The sequence below is a fragment of the Eulemur rufifrons genome, chromosome 8 (assembly GCF_041146395.1).
Source record: "Eulemur rufifrons isolate Redbay chromosome 8, OSU_ERuf_1, whole genome shotgun sequence".
In the NCBI taxonomy this organism is placed as follows: Eukaryota; Metazoa; Chordata; class Mammalia; order Primates; family Lemuridae; genus Eulemur; species Eulemur rufifrons.
In genome coordinates this window covers 38096490-38110970 of record NC_090990.1, presented here as the reverse complement: position 1 = coordinate 38110970, position 14481 = coordinate 38096490, and the positions used below count along the sequence as shown (strand labels likewise).

At 36.2% G+C, this 14481-nt stretch overlaps 1 protein-coding gene across 4 annotated transcripts in view; it reads left to right on the top strand.

Moving 5' to 3' along the window:
• The window catches only part of NRDC (nardilysin convertase), an 87130-nt gene that overhangs the window by 3805 nt on the left and 68844 nt on the right, over positions 1-14481 (top strand). For all 4 annotated transcript variants that reach the window (XM_069479967.1, XM_069479968.1, XM_069479966.1 and 1 more), the window contains one exon: positions 13055-13352. In XM_069479967.1, the coding sequence (XP_069336068.1) occupies positions 13055-13352 (298 nt within the window). The remainder of the gene's footprint in view (positions 1-13054; positions 13353-14481) is intronic.

Genomic DNA, 14481 nt, shown 5'->3' with positions numbered 1-14481 from the left:
GCAAGTCTAAGTTATCAGCAGGCAACTATACATCAGAAAACAAAAGAGCATTTTCTTTTGTATTGGATGGGAAGAACGTGAGTTTATTTGTTGATCTTTTTATCTCAGCCCCCTGGAATAGTAATACTTCATTCAGTATGTCAGGCAGCAATTTCGTTTGTGTGTGTGTCACATACACAAATTGATGTGATCACAGAATCTTAGAGCTACAGAAGAAATCATCATGTACTTACATGTATATAAATTCTAGGAGCTCAACAACATCCAGTTCCTTGGTCTGAATCCAAATCTTGATTTTTTTTTTTTTTTTTTTTTTTGCACTCTCTTAGTCTTGTAAAATAGAGGCAAAATTCAAGCTCATTTGACAAAGTTAGTGCTTTTAAGGTTAAAATGCATTAGATCTTCTGAATACTACTGTGACTTTAATAAATATATCTTTTATTTATTTATTAATTATGAGACAGGGTTTGTTTCACTGTCACCCAGGATGAAGTGCAGTGGCATGATCACGGCTTACTGTTACTCCAAACTCCTGGCCTCAAGCATTCCTCCTGCCTCGGCCTCCTAAAGTGGGGGATAACAGGCTAGAGCCACTAAACTAGCCTTTAATAAACGTATCTTTTGTCTCTTCTTGCTCCTTAGACTGATTAATGTGGGCTGATGGGATGATAAGAATAGAAAGAAGATAAATTGTTTCTCCCTAAAATGTATGTGTGCTGTTTCATGGAAATAAGATTTAGCATTAAAAAAAACCTCTCTGTTTTTGAGGAATTCAGTGATATGGTGTAAAGGCCCTTTTGCCTTCGAGGAGTTTATGATCTGCAGTGGGAGAGTCAGAGAGCAGATACTGAAACTGACATGCATTAAATGTAATAGGTACTGGAATAGAGATATGGCATTTTTTGTCATTTGTATATCTGGTTTCCTATCTACTGGTTATGTGATCTTGAGCAAGTTAACTAGTTTCTCTAAGGCTAAAGACCTAAAGGACACAGAAGAGCAACCCTCAATTAGAATTCAAAAGGAGCAGTCAGAGAAAGCTGGAGAAAAACTAGAGGATAGTAGCCTTTTTTTTTTTTTTCAATGAAGAACCAGTGGAGGAGAATGCTTTAAGAAAGGAATGATCATAGTTTTTAAAATGGTATAATACCATATTTAACATTGTCATGAACATTTTCTTATTAAATGTTTTTCAAAATATTTTATGCCTGTCATAATTTAATCATTACCATTTTATAAGATATTTATTTATTTATTCCCAAAATGCATTCTTAAGCTATATGGGATTTTTTTTTTTTTTTTTTTTTTGAGACAGAGTCTCACTCTGTTGCCCAGGCTAGAGTGAGTGCCATGGCGTCAGCCTAGCTCACAGCAACCTCAAACTCCTGAGCTCAAGGGATCCTCCTGTCTCAGCTTCCCGAGTAGCTGGGACTACAGGCATGCACCACCATGCCCGGCTAATTTTTTCTATATATATTTTTAGCTGTCCATATAATTTTTTTCTATTTTTAGTAGAGATGGGGTCTCGCTCTTGCTCAGGCTGGTCTCGAACTCCTGAGCTCAAACGATCCGCCCACCTTGGCCTCCCAGAGTGCTTGGATTACAGGCGTGAGCCACCGCGCCGGGCCTATATGGGATATTTTGAGTGTCAGTTTTTTCTTTACTTCAGAAGCCTGTTTATTTCCAAATGAATCCTATGGATAGGTGTAGGATCAATCATAATGGGTTTGGTAGATACGTAAGGGTAACCTCTGATGATCTGATCTATTTCTTAGGATATTCTCTAATTGGGAGACCTGGCAGACAAGAAGATATTAATAGTTTATTCTGGAACCTCCACTCTGACATAGGTTTCATGTTCCCAGAATGAAGTCAGTCATTAAACCTATCCAAATCAAAGGAAACTGAGTTGATTATAGTACCTTTCTAGTTCTCCATGGTGGGACCAGAAGAGTTGGAAATAGACTGTAGTTTGGAAAGTTGACTTGGTCTTCTGGATAGGTTTTTAGATTTTATATGTGCTTTTGGTGTCATATATAAAATGCCTTATTATTATTATTTTAGTGTTCTCTGTGATCTAACATGAATTTAACCCCAATTCTCTGCCAGAGCTTTAAAACCTCTGTAACTGTGGTCACCTCAATCAGCTTAGAATGTGTGTCCTTCAGTTCTAGGAAATTTTCTTGGAAAAAAAATATTTTTTACCAATTTTCCCCTCTTTTTTCTTTTGAAACTGTTATACAATGTGGGGATCACTGGTTCAATGTGGAGGGACTTTGCTATGGTAATGCTTTTAACCTCTTTCTCTTCCCAAAAATAATAAAGTGTCTGATTAGTAAGTGTGAATGACTTGGGGCATGGTCAGCTTAACTTCTTCATCTCTCTTCAGTATAGCCTGCAGACAGCCATTACAGTTGACCCGTGAACAACATGGGTTTGAACTGCGCAGGTACACTTATGTGGAGTTTTTCAACTAAAGACAAATGCAAATACAGTATTTGTACACAAAAAGTGAAAACCACTTTTTGTATGCATGCATTCTGCAGGGCCAACTGTGGAACTCGAGTATGCATGGATTTGGATACATGCAGGTGGTTCTGGAACCAATCCCCCATGTATACTGAGGTAAAACTATATTTTGGTATATTCTTGGCTAGTACAGTAAGCTGAGTGCAGGATAGGCTCAGCCTTTTGGGGAAAATCTTGCTGTTTTAGTGAATAACTTCAATTCAGAGGATCTTAGCAGGCCCTTTTCAAGCCTCTCTAAAGCCATGTTCTTCAACCCAGCTTTTATCAAAGATAATGGTGACATGTTGCTCTCCATTTGTCTATTCTCTGTTTTTCTCTTGTTTGATTCTCAAATCAAGTGGGGAAGAGAGGTGCTTTTATTTTTTATTTTGATAAAATATACATAACATAAAATCTCCAATTTTAACTATTTTTAAGTATACAGTTCAGTGGCATTAAGTACATTTACATTGTTGTACAAGCATCACCATCATCCATCTCCAGAACTTTTTTTTTTTTTGAGACAGAGCGTCGCTTTGTTGCCCTGGTTAGAGTGAGTGCCGTGGTGTCAGCCTAGCTCACAGCAACCTCAAACTTCTGGGCTTAAGCGAGCCTACTGCCTCAGCCTCCCGAGTAGCTGGGACTATATAGGCATGCGCCACCATGCCCGGCTCATTTTTTTTCTATATATATTTTAGTTGGCCAGATAATTTCTTTCTATTTTTAGTAGAGATGGGGGTCTCGCTCTTGCTCAGGCTGGTCTCGAGCTCCTGACCTCGAGCGATCCACCCGCCTCAGCCTCCCAGAGTGCTAGGATTACAGGCGTGAGCCACCACCGTGCCCGGCCTGCCAGAACTTTTTTTATGGTTCCACACTGAAACTCTGTACTCATTAAACAATAACTCCCCAATCACTTCTCTCCCCAGGCCCTGGCAACTATCATTCTACTTTCTGTCTATGAATTTGACTACTCTAACTACCTCATGTAAGTGGAATTCCATCTCAAGAAACTACTTTCTTTGCTCATACATAAGAAACAACTCCTCATCTGTTCAAGTTTTATCATGAGATTGCCGCAATTCAGTCACCTCTTTAGGTCTCACTTCTAATTCTAGTTCTCTTGCTATTTTCTCCCCATCTGTAGTTACTTCCTTCACTGAAGTCATGAACCCCCCAAAGTCATGCATGAGGTTTGGAATTAACTTGTTCCAAACTCCTGTTAATGTTGATATTTTGACCTTTTCCCATGAATCACAAATGGCATCTAAAATGGTGAAACCTTTCCAGAAGGTTTTCAGTTTACTTTGCCCAGACCCATTAGAGGAATTGCGATCTATGGCACCTATAACCTTATGAAATGTATTTCTTAAATAATAAGAATTGAAAGTTGAAATTACTCCTTGATCTGCAGAATGGATGTTGTGTTAGCAGACATGAAAACAACATTCATCTCCTTGTATGTCTCTATCAGAGCTCTTGGGTGATCGGGTGTATTATCAATGAGCACTAATATTTTGAAAGGAATTTTTTTTTTTTTTTTTTGTGAGCAGTAGGTCTCTTAAAATATTCAGTAAACAATGCTGTAAATGTATATGCTTTCATCCAGGCTTTCTTGTTCCATTTCTAGAGCACATGCAGAGTAGATTAAGCGTAATTCTTAAAGGCCCTAGGATTTTTGGAATGGTATATGAACGCTGGTTTCAACTTAAAGTCACTAGCTGCTTTAGCTCCTAAAAAGAGAGTCAGCCTGTCTTCTGAAGCTTTGAAGCCAGGCATTGACTTCTCTTTAGTTATGAAAGTCCTAGAGGGCAACTTCTTCTAGTAGAAGGCTATTTTATCTACATTGAAAATCTATAGTGTACCCATCTTCATCAGTAATCTAGCTAGATCTTCTGGATAACTTGCTGTAGTTTCTGCACTTGCTGCATCACTTTGCACTTTTATGATATGGAGACGGCATCCTTCCTCAAACCTCACGAACCAGCCTCTGCTAGATTCAAACTTTCTTCTGCAGCTTCCTCATCTCTCTCAACCTTCATAGACTTGGAGGGAGTTAGGGCTTTGCTCTGGATTAGGCTTTGGCTTAAGGGAATATTGTGAGTGGTCTGGATCACTAAAACTTTCTTCGTATCAGCAGTAAGGCAGTATTGCTTTCTATTATTCATATGTTCCCTGGAGTAGCACTTTTAATTTCCTTCAAGAACTTTCCTTTGCAGTTACAACTTGGTTGTTTGGTGCAGGAGGCCTAACTTTTGGTCTGTCTTGGCTTTTGACATGCATTCCTCACTAAGCTTAATTATTCCTAGTTTTTGATTTAAAGTGAGACATGTACAACTCTTCATTTGAACATTTAGAGGTCATTATAGGGTTATTGATTGGCATAATTTTAATACTGTTCTATCTCAGGGAATAGGGAGGCCCAAAGAGAAAGAGAGAGATGGAATGGCTGGTTGGTGGAGCAGTCAGAACATGTACAACACGTACAACACGTACTTGATGAAGTAACAGTTAAGTCTTACATGGGTGCAGTTTGTGGTGCCCAAAACAATTACAATAGCAGCATAAAAGGTCCCTGATCACAGATCACTATAACAAATGTAATAATAATGAAAATGTTTGAAATATTACGATAATTACTAGAATGTGACAGAGACATGAATTGAGCACATGCTGTTGGAAAATAGACTTGCTCGATATAGGAATTGTCACAACCTTGAGTTTGTTTAAAAAACGCAATATCTGTAAAGTGCAATAAAATGAAGGACAATAAAAATGAGATGTGCCTGTAATTATGTATTAATAACTTGTCACATCTGTCCTGGACCTTGTGGTCTCAAGTATTTTTGGATTTAAGTACATAAGCTCTTAACTGTGGTTTTAAATTTTAGTGACTGAAAGTGGCTTCTTCACAAAAGGTTGGCTTATTTTATTAAGAAACAAATAAAAATGAGTGGGTGGATACTTAGAGAATAATACCATATTCTTGATTCTTGGACATGGTTTATAATCTGCTTTAGTCTGTATTGTCAGTATAGGAGTAGTGGGAAAATAAAACCAAATAAAAGAAGACAGGTTGAATAGACTAGAAGAGAGAGGTTTACTTAGAGAAAGGTTGAAATATTAGAAACCCTGCCCCCCAAATATGTATGTATACACTTATAAACACTTGAGCCCACATGATTTGAGGAGAGGTAGTGACAGTTAATAAATAATAATTAGCCCCCAACCACCGTCTTTTTTTTTTTTTTTTTTTGAGACAGAGTCTCACTCTGTTGCCCGGGCTAGAGTGAGTGCCGTGGCGTCAGCCTAGCTCCCAGCAACCTCAAACTCCTGGGCTCAAGCGATCCTACTGCCTCAGCCTCCCAAGTAGCTGGGACTACAGGCATGCGCCACCATGCCCGGCTAATTTTTTCTGTATATATATTTTAGTTGGCCAGATGATTTCTTTCTATTTTAGTAGAGACGGGGTCTCGCTCTTGCTCAGGCTGGTCTTGAACTCCTGACCTCGAGCGATCCACCCTCCTCGGCCTCCCAGGGTGCTAGGATTACAGGCATGAGCCACCTCGCCCGGCCTAACCACCCTCTTTTGACCTAAAATAATTTAGCACCATCTATCCAGGCTAGAAATAGCAATTTAAGGATAGAACCTGAATCACTAATTTCTCTCTATATGAAAATGAGGTTTCGAAGGCTATCTACTATTCAATTGGTATGGTTGTAGGATAATTTATTTCCATATTTCCCTATCTATGGACATTTGGGTGATTCCCAGTTCTTCTCTATCACAAACATTGCTGCAGTAAAAACTGTTGAGATATTTTTGTTCATGTGTGAGAATATTCTCTTAAGATACCTGGAAATGAAATTACTGGGTTAAAAGGTATGCTGAGTTTACATTTTAAAAAAGTAGGCCAGGTATGGTTGCTCATGCCTGTAATCCCAGCACTTTGGAAGGCCTGACCAGGAAGATCGCTTGAGACTAGGATTCGAGACCAGCCTGAGCAATGTAGCAAGACCCTGTCTCTACAAATAATAGAAACATTAGCTGGGCATGGACTACAGTGCATACTTGTAGTCCCAGCTGCTCAGGAGGCTGAGGCAGGAGGATTGCTTGAGCCCAGGTGTTTGAGGTTGCAGTGAGCTATGATAATGACACTGTACCTCTACCCTGGGCAATAGGGTGAGATCCTGTATAAAAAAAGAAAATTAGATATAGCCATATTTCCCTATAAAATTTTTTTTTTTTTTTTTTTTTTTTTTGAGACAGGGTCTCTCTCTGTCACCTGGGCTGGAGTGCAGCCTCTTGCCTCAGCCTCCCAAAGTGCTGGGATTAAAGGCATGAGCCACCACTCCTGGCCTTCCTACAGAAATGCTATACTATTTGAGATGTATCAGCAGTGTGAGAATACTCTGTCCCCTTGTCAGCATTGGATAGCAATAATTTTATTTATCTTTTTTGTTTAGCTAATTTGCTGGCTGAAAAATATTTCATTGTTTTAATTTGATTATCTTTGGTTTCTAGTGAGGTTAAGCATCATTTTATTTATTAGACATTTTGTATTTCTTCCTGAAATGTTTGTTTATATCTTTTTAAACACTTTTGTTTATTTTTTATTTTTTTAGACAGAGTCTTGCTCTGTCACCAGGGCTAGAATGCCTTGGCATCATCATACCTCACTGCAACCTCAAACTCCTGGGCTCAGGTGATCCTCCTGCCTCAGCCTCCTCAGTAGCTGGGAATATAGGCGTGGACCACCACGGCCAGCTAATTTTTTCTATTTTTAGTAGAGACTGGGTCTTGCTCTTGCTTAGGCTGATCTTAAACTCCTGAGCTAAAGTGATCCTCCCACCTCGGCCTCCCAGAGTGCTAGGATTACAGGTGTGAGCTGCCGTCCCTGGCCTTAAACCTATTTTCATTAGAGTTGTTTTTTGTTTTTGCTCTTAGTGATTTGAAGGAATTCTTATATGTTATTTTTTTCTCCCAGTATGCAATTTGCTCTTAGATTTTTTTTAAAATGGTGTTTTGTTTTATGAAAGTTCAAAAAGTTTATTTTTATTAGTAAATAGTGAAATTGTTCCTTTTTTCCCCTTATAACTGCTGGATTTTGTATCTTGTTTAGTACAAATTTTCTTCACGCAAATATTATGGTAATATTTTTTCTTAAAGACAATCTTTCTTGTTAGTTCTATAATATCTGGAATTTATATTTGTTGAGTATAAGGCAGAGGTGGCTATTTTTCTCCCTAAATGGTCGATTGTTTCACCATGATTTATCAAATCATAGTAGTAAACAGTATTATACTGTAACAGTATAACACTGTTATAACAGTATTATATAATTGCACTGTTTCTAGAACTTGTTTTCTTTCATTGATCTGTTGGTGTTTTATACCAGTGTATAATTCCATTTCACTTTACTTTAAAGACCATATTTTCATAGTTGGTAAGGCTGTTCCGCTTCATTGTTTTCCCTATCAAAATGTTCTTGGCATTTTTATGTCTTGATCCATGTGAATTTTAGATGATCAGTATGTCAAGATGTCAAAAACATCTCGATGGGATTTTTTTGTTGGAATAGCCTTGAATTTATCAATTAATTTTTGGGAAAGAATTAATATCTTTGTAATATTGGGTGTTGTCACCCAGCAACATAGTATAATTATTTAGTCAGGTCTTTTATTTTCTCATGTAAAGATTTCTAGTTTTCCTCATGTTGGCCATGTTGAATAGTAGTGAAAAGAATGAGTTCTAATGTCATGCCACTTAGATTAAGTCCCTGCTAAGCCACAATGACCTTGGGCAAAAAAAACTTTGTTTTGTGCTTCAGTTTCCTCATCCATAAAATGGGAGTAATAACCCAATAGGGTTATTGTGAGGATTAACTGGGTTAAGACATGTAAGTTAATGCATTTAAAATATTAACTATTGTTATTAGGTATATATTTATGTATTTTATAGTTTCTTTGCTTTTGTGAATGAGATTTTAAAAAGTCTTATTTTAATTAGTTACCTTTGATGTAGAGGAAAGCTACTGATTTGTATTCATGGTTCTTGATTTTGGCTACTTTGAACTCTGCTTAGTGCTAATACTTTTATTTTGGTAATTCTTGCACTTTCTAGGTAATCATATATTTTACAGTGAATGTTTGAGCTTTCAATATTTGTGCCTCATAATTCTGCTTTATTTATTTATATATTGGATCTCTTTTTGTTGACTAGGACTTTCAATAGTGTTGAGTAGAAGCTATGATGAAGGGTACTTTGTTCATGACTTCTTCAAATGGATTTGATGTTGAGTTATGGAAGTTATCCTCTATAAAACTAAGGGCTTTTTTGGTACATGTTCTTCATTTGTTAAGGAGTGGGTTAGAATTTTTTATTAAATTATTTTTATACATAATCAGTGAATATATTTTTATTATAAAAGATTGAAAAAGTATAGGAATTACAGAGTAAAGCATGAAAATTCTTTGTCCCTCTCTCTACTTTTACTACTTTCTCCAGATACATATTACTCTTACATTTGGTTTGTATACTTTTAGTTCTTTTGCTATACATTTATATGTATACATAATTTTCTTTATGAAACTAGGTGTTAGATTTTATCTGGTATTCTGTTTCATTTAGCAGTTACTAAGTACATACCATGTATCAGGCCCCCTTTAGGCATTAACATTCTTTCGTTCATTCAACAAATGTTTCTTAAGAAGAAAAATAAAAGCTCTGCCCTCAGAGCTAAAATTCTAATGGTGCAGACAGAAAATTAAAAAAAGAAAGTCAAGTATGATAAATGGTGTGAAGAAGGTTAAAGCAGGATAAAAGAGAATAGAGATTGACTGAGGTGCTATTTTAGATACTGTGTTCAGAGAAGGCATTTCTGAAAGGAAGATATTTTAGCAAAGACTTGAAAGAAGTGGAGCAGCCATACAAATACTATTACTATATCTGAGGGCCAAGGGAATAGCAAGCACAGAAGCCCTGGCATGAGTGTCTGTTTTCAGTGTTCAAGAAACAACAATAAAGTCATTTGGTGAGAGCAAAGAGAATGAGGTAAGAGTGATGGGAAAGAAGATTGGAGAAGTAGAGGAGAACCAGATTATATAAAGCCTTAACAGGTCATGGTAAGGATTTTGGATTTTATTCTGAATATAGTGGGAAGGCATTGTTGGTTTTTGAAAAGAGAAATGGTCTTTTATTAGTTTTCTAGGGCTGCCATAACAAAATATCACGGACAATGTGGCTTAAACAACAGAAATGTATTTTCTCACAGATGTCAGTAGGTTTGGTTTCTTCTAAGGCCTCTCTCTTTGGTTTGCAGATGGCAATCTTCTTTGTATCTGTCACATGGTCTTTCCTCTGTGCACATGCATATCTGGTGTCCCATTGTGTGTTCAAATTTCCTCTTTTTATAAGGACCCCACTCAGTAGGCATTAGGCCTACTCTAAAGGCTTCATTTTATTAATAATCAACTCTTTAAAGGTCTTATCTCTATAGTCACATTCTGAGTTAGTGGAATTTAGGGCTTCAACATATGAATTTTGGGGAAACACAATTCAGCCCATAACAGGAGTGATCTGCTTTATACATCCTGTTGAGAATAGACTTAAGATATGCATGTGGGATGGGCTTAGAGAGGTATGCTGGACTATTGAGGTTAGAATGGAAGCAGGGAGACCAGTTAGGAGACTAGACCTGATGACAGCATAGACTAAGGAAGTAGCTGTGGAGTTGATGAAAAGTTATTATATTTGTGATTTATTTTGAAAAGCAGAATACATAGGATTATTTTGAAAGTAGAGTACCTTTAGATTTTTTTTTCTGTTCTCCTTATTTTTGAAATTGTGAGCTAGTAAAAAAATGTACACTGTAACCTTACAAAGACCAAGTAGAGTTCTAGAGTTCTACCCCCACCCCCCAATTTTTTTCCGCCCAACCTGCCTTTATGTCTGATATGGATATCTGGGACTAACCCAAACTCTGCTTGTCTAAGATTCTGTGTCTCTAAGATTCATCTTAGAATTTATTTCTGGACAGAGTGTGCATATTTTTGGGAAACAGCTCTTGGGTTTTAATTTGTCCTATTGCCGTTTGGTTGTGTAGTGGAGGAAAACAATTTTTTCTTCATCCTTCCTAAATTCCCCTCATAAGTTCTTAGTTGGCATGGATCCCTGTAACACACAACAGACTAACAAGAAAAAAAACATAAGTTTATTAACATGTATATTTCATATATACATGGGCAATAACCAGAGAATGAGTGTTTTTCAAAGACGTGGCTTTGAATTCCAGTTTATATAGCATCTTCAACAAAGAGCAGTAAATTTTTAGAAAAGTAATAAGCCAGTATACAAGAACTTTGAGTCTCTAGGGGCAGCAACTTGTGGAAGGCAAATAAATGGCAGACAAAGGCTAGTCAATAAAGGTTGTTAATGTAGATTCCTCTGTCATCTTCAGGCCAGTACAGGTACAAAATTATATTCAGTGGTTAACTTGTGTTCTCTCTAGTAGAAAGGAGGTAGGCTGGGATATCTATTGTCTTTGTAAACTTATGTCCTGATTTTTGGCAAATGGAGGGCAGAGAGCTTTCCTGCATCTGCTTCTTACTTACCTTCAGTTCAATCTTTATGCCAAAGAGGCATATTTTGGGTGGCATATTCTGGTCTCCCACAGTTGATTATTTGGTAACATGACCTGACTGCCCAAGTTATTACTGAATGAAGTTTTTTAATTACCATTTCAAAAACTTTCCAATATTTGATATATGCCAAAAGAAAACATGCAACTTCTATATAAATGGTGGGTAACAAATCCAAAATGAATAACCCATCACTCAACTTAAGAACTAGGATTTACTTCTGGGTTCTTGGTCATCCTGTCCCTCTGTATCCTGCCATGTTGCCCTCCCATTCTGAATTTTGTGTTTATTATTTCTTTGCTTAAAAAATTTTTGTCATATATATGTATAGCTAAACAATATACTGCTTATTTTTGCTTGATTTTTGACTTTGTATGAATGGTATTCATATGGTGTGTAGTCTTCTGACTTTTTTCACTCATTATTATGTCTTTAAGGTTAACCAATGTTACAGTTTTTTGCTGAATTGTATGTTTTCCTGCTTTATAATATTCCACTATATGAAAAAAAATTTCGCTGTGTGAATATACCACAGTTTTTCCTGTCAGTAGACATTTGGGTTATTTCCAATTTAATTAATAATTGAGTTTATTGTCCTGAAGCTCTCCTTACTCTTTATTTATTGATCTGGAGCTTAGGCTTTCTCTAGGCTTTCTTGGAAAGAACAAATATCTTATCACATGTATGTAGGTCTGTGGTTTTCTTTGCTGTTTTCTCAGTTAATCTGATCAAATTTGTATAATGTCTTCTAATAATTTATGAAAGTTTGTGATCTGCTAACAATGTCCTTTTCTGTTTTCTAACTGTCATGATTTTATTCCCAAACAAAAACAAAATAAAACCACAAATTTTTTTCTATCATTTTAATGTGAATTTTTTAATATGGAAAGGGGATAAATCCTTGTATTTAGTCTTTCATCATGACCCAGAGGTTCTCTTCTTTGTCTTTCTTTGAATGATTGTGCTTCTCAGTTTCTGCTTAGCTAACTCTTTTTTCATCTTTAAGTCTTTATTTAAGGGTATCTTGTCTCAGAGCTTCCCTGACTGCTTCCTTCTTTCTTACATTCTGTATTTACCTTTATCATTCTATATTGTACTGATTTGATTATCTCATTACTGGACAGTGAATGCCTGATTGAGAACTGTGTGGTTTTTATTCTTTCTGTCCTTAATGGAGCATGGCATCTGATACATAAAGGGTGATAAATAAATGCTTATTGAATAAGTACATGAAAGAATTAGTATAAGTGGGAGTAGTCTATAATAGGCAACTAATCATCAAACTGGCACAGTAGTTTTACTAAGTAAGACTCGTCTTCCTGCAGGGCTACCTGTGGGATTTAGTTTCCTTAGAGATGTAACCATTTCTTTAGTTCGTAAAAGCAGCTATGGAGAACTGGTATAATGTCAAATATATTGTAGGAAAGGGAATCAGCAGAGTTTAAATTTATGTGATTTTGCTTTAATACTTAAGCTGGCATGACTGCTCTGTATATTGAGGGCTACATTTCTCTTAGGCTAAGTCTTCTGATATGGTAGAATGTTTAAATACTTACAAACTGAAAAATAGGGGAGGCTGAGCGGTGTGTTTATTGTGTATGTTTAACTTCTAAAATGTGATTTTTGAATACATAAATATATTTTATAGTTCAAAATTGAAAAAATACAAACAGGGAAGTGTCCCTCCCTGTGTTTCCCGCTGGCTAGCCAGAAACTGACTAGCTTTTGTGGTTCCCTCCCCAGAACAATTTTATTAGTTTACAAATAGTGTTGTTTGTGTGTGTGTGTGTGTGTGTGTGTGTGCGCGCGTGCTTGGATTTTTTTTCCCCCCCTTAAATTCTGCTATGCTTGTGTTGGTGTAATGTAATGGACAGCTGGATGAAAATGTTGTGTGGTTTTTTTCCCCCAGATACATCAAATTACGGAATGGCTTGCAGGCACTTTTGATTTCAGACCTAAGTAATATGGAAGGTAAAACAGGAAATGCAACAGATGATGAAGAGGAGGAGGAGGAGGAGGAGGAAGATGATGATGATGATGAAGATTCTGGTGCCGAAATAGAAGACGATGATGAAGAGGGTTTTGATGATGAAGATGAGTTTGATGATGATGATGAACATAATGATGATGATCTTGATACTGAGGATAATGAATTGGAAGAAATAGAAGAGAGAGCAGAAGCTAGAAAGAAAACCACTGAAAAACAGGTGTGAGTCATGTCTACTATTTTATCTTTTCCTAATTTGGGAATTCTTTGGGATAACTTCTAAACTCATGCTTTATTTCTTAATGACAAAAAGGAATATATATTTATTTTTTGGTCTTAGATAAAGGTCTATTCTGCATAAGGATTACAATTTGAAAACATTTTGCTCTGATTATAAAAGTAATAAATGTTCATTATAGAAATTAATGGAATATTAAAGAAAGAAAAAAATCACTGATAACCATATCTCTCAGAGGTAATCAATGGCAATATTTGATTTTATGTGTATTTGTATGCATTATATATTTTAAAAACAAATACTGGTAGGTGAGGATCTATATAATTCTTAGCCTGGGATAGATGAATAAGAGAGTATATTATCCTTAGAGAGACTAGAAAAAGGAGGAGGAAAGAATGGGGCCAGTGTGGAGTCTTCACATGGGCCTAGAGTTCTTAGAGTCATCATGCGGGTAATTTCTATCTAGTTAATTGAATTTGATTCAGCTCTTTTTATAAGAAAGTACCAAAGGTCTGGACAAATAAGTCATTGGAAAAGTTGAAATAGAAGTGGGGGAGTTGAGCCTAGTTAATTTAATATATAATGGCTATCAGTGAATAGATAAATAGGGCTTGATAGGGAGAATTTCCCTCTTAATATTTTTTGAAGAATGCCTCCATTTCGCAGTAGGGTGTACCCATATTAGAGGATAATATTTTGGAGGCATTATAGTAGAATTGACCAGCAAATGTTTGAAGTCAGTGAAACTTAAAAGTGCTTAGCCCTCAAAGATTTGAAGATGTGAGTTATAAGTAGTAGGTATGATTTAACTAAATCCTTTGGTATTCCTTTTTCCTGGAAAAAATTATTTATTTAAATGAAAGATTATACTGGTTCTTTTACTAAGTTTTTAAGAAGCTTTTTGCCCCTTGCTACTCAGATTATGAGTGGTCCTGGTTTTGGGTAGCATGATATGCCAAGTAGTTTTAGCTTGGAAAGCTTTAGAAGTGAAAATCAAAACACTGAAAAAAGTATAAATGTATGTTATTTGATAGTCTATATGTCAAGATCTTTATAAACAGATTAGGAATTAATAAATTCATTTTTAATTTAAAATAGATCTCATAATTCC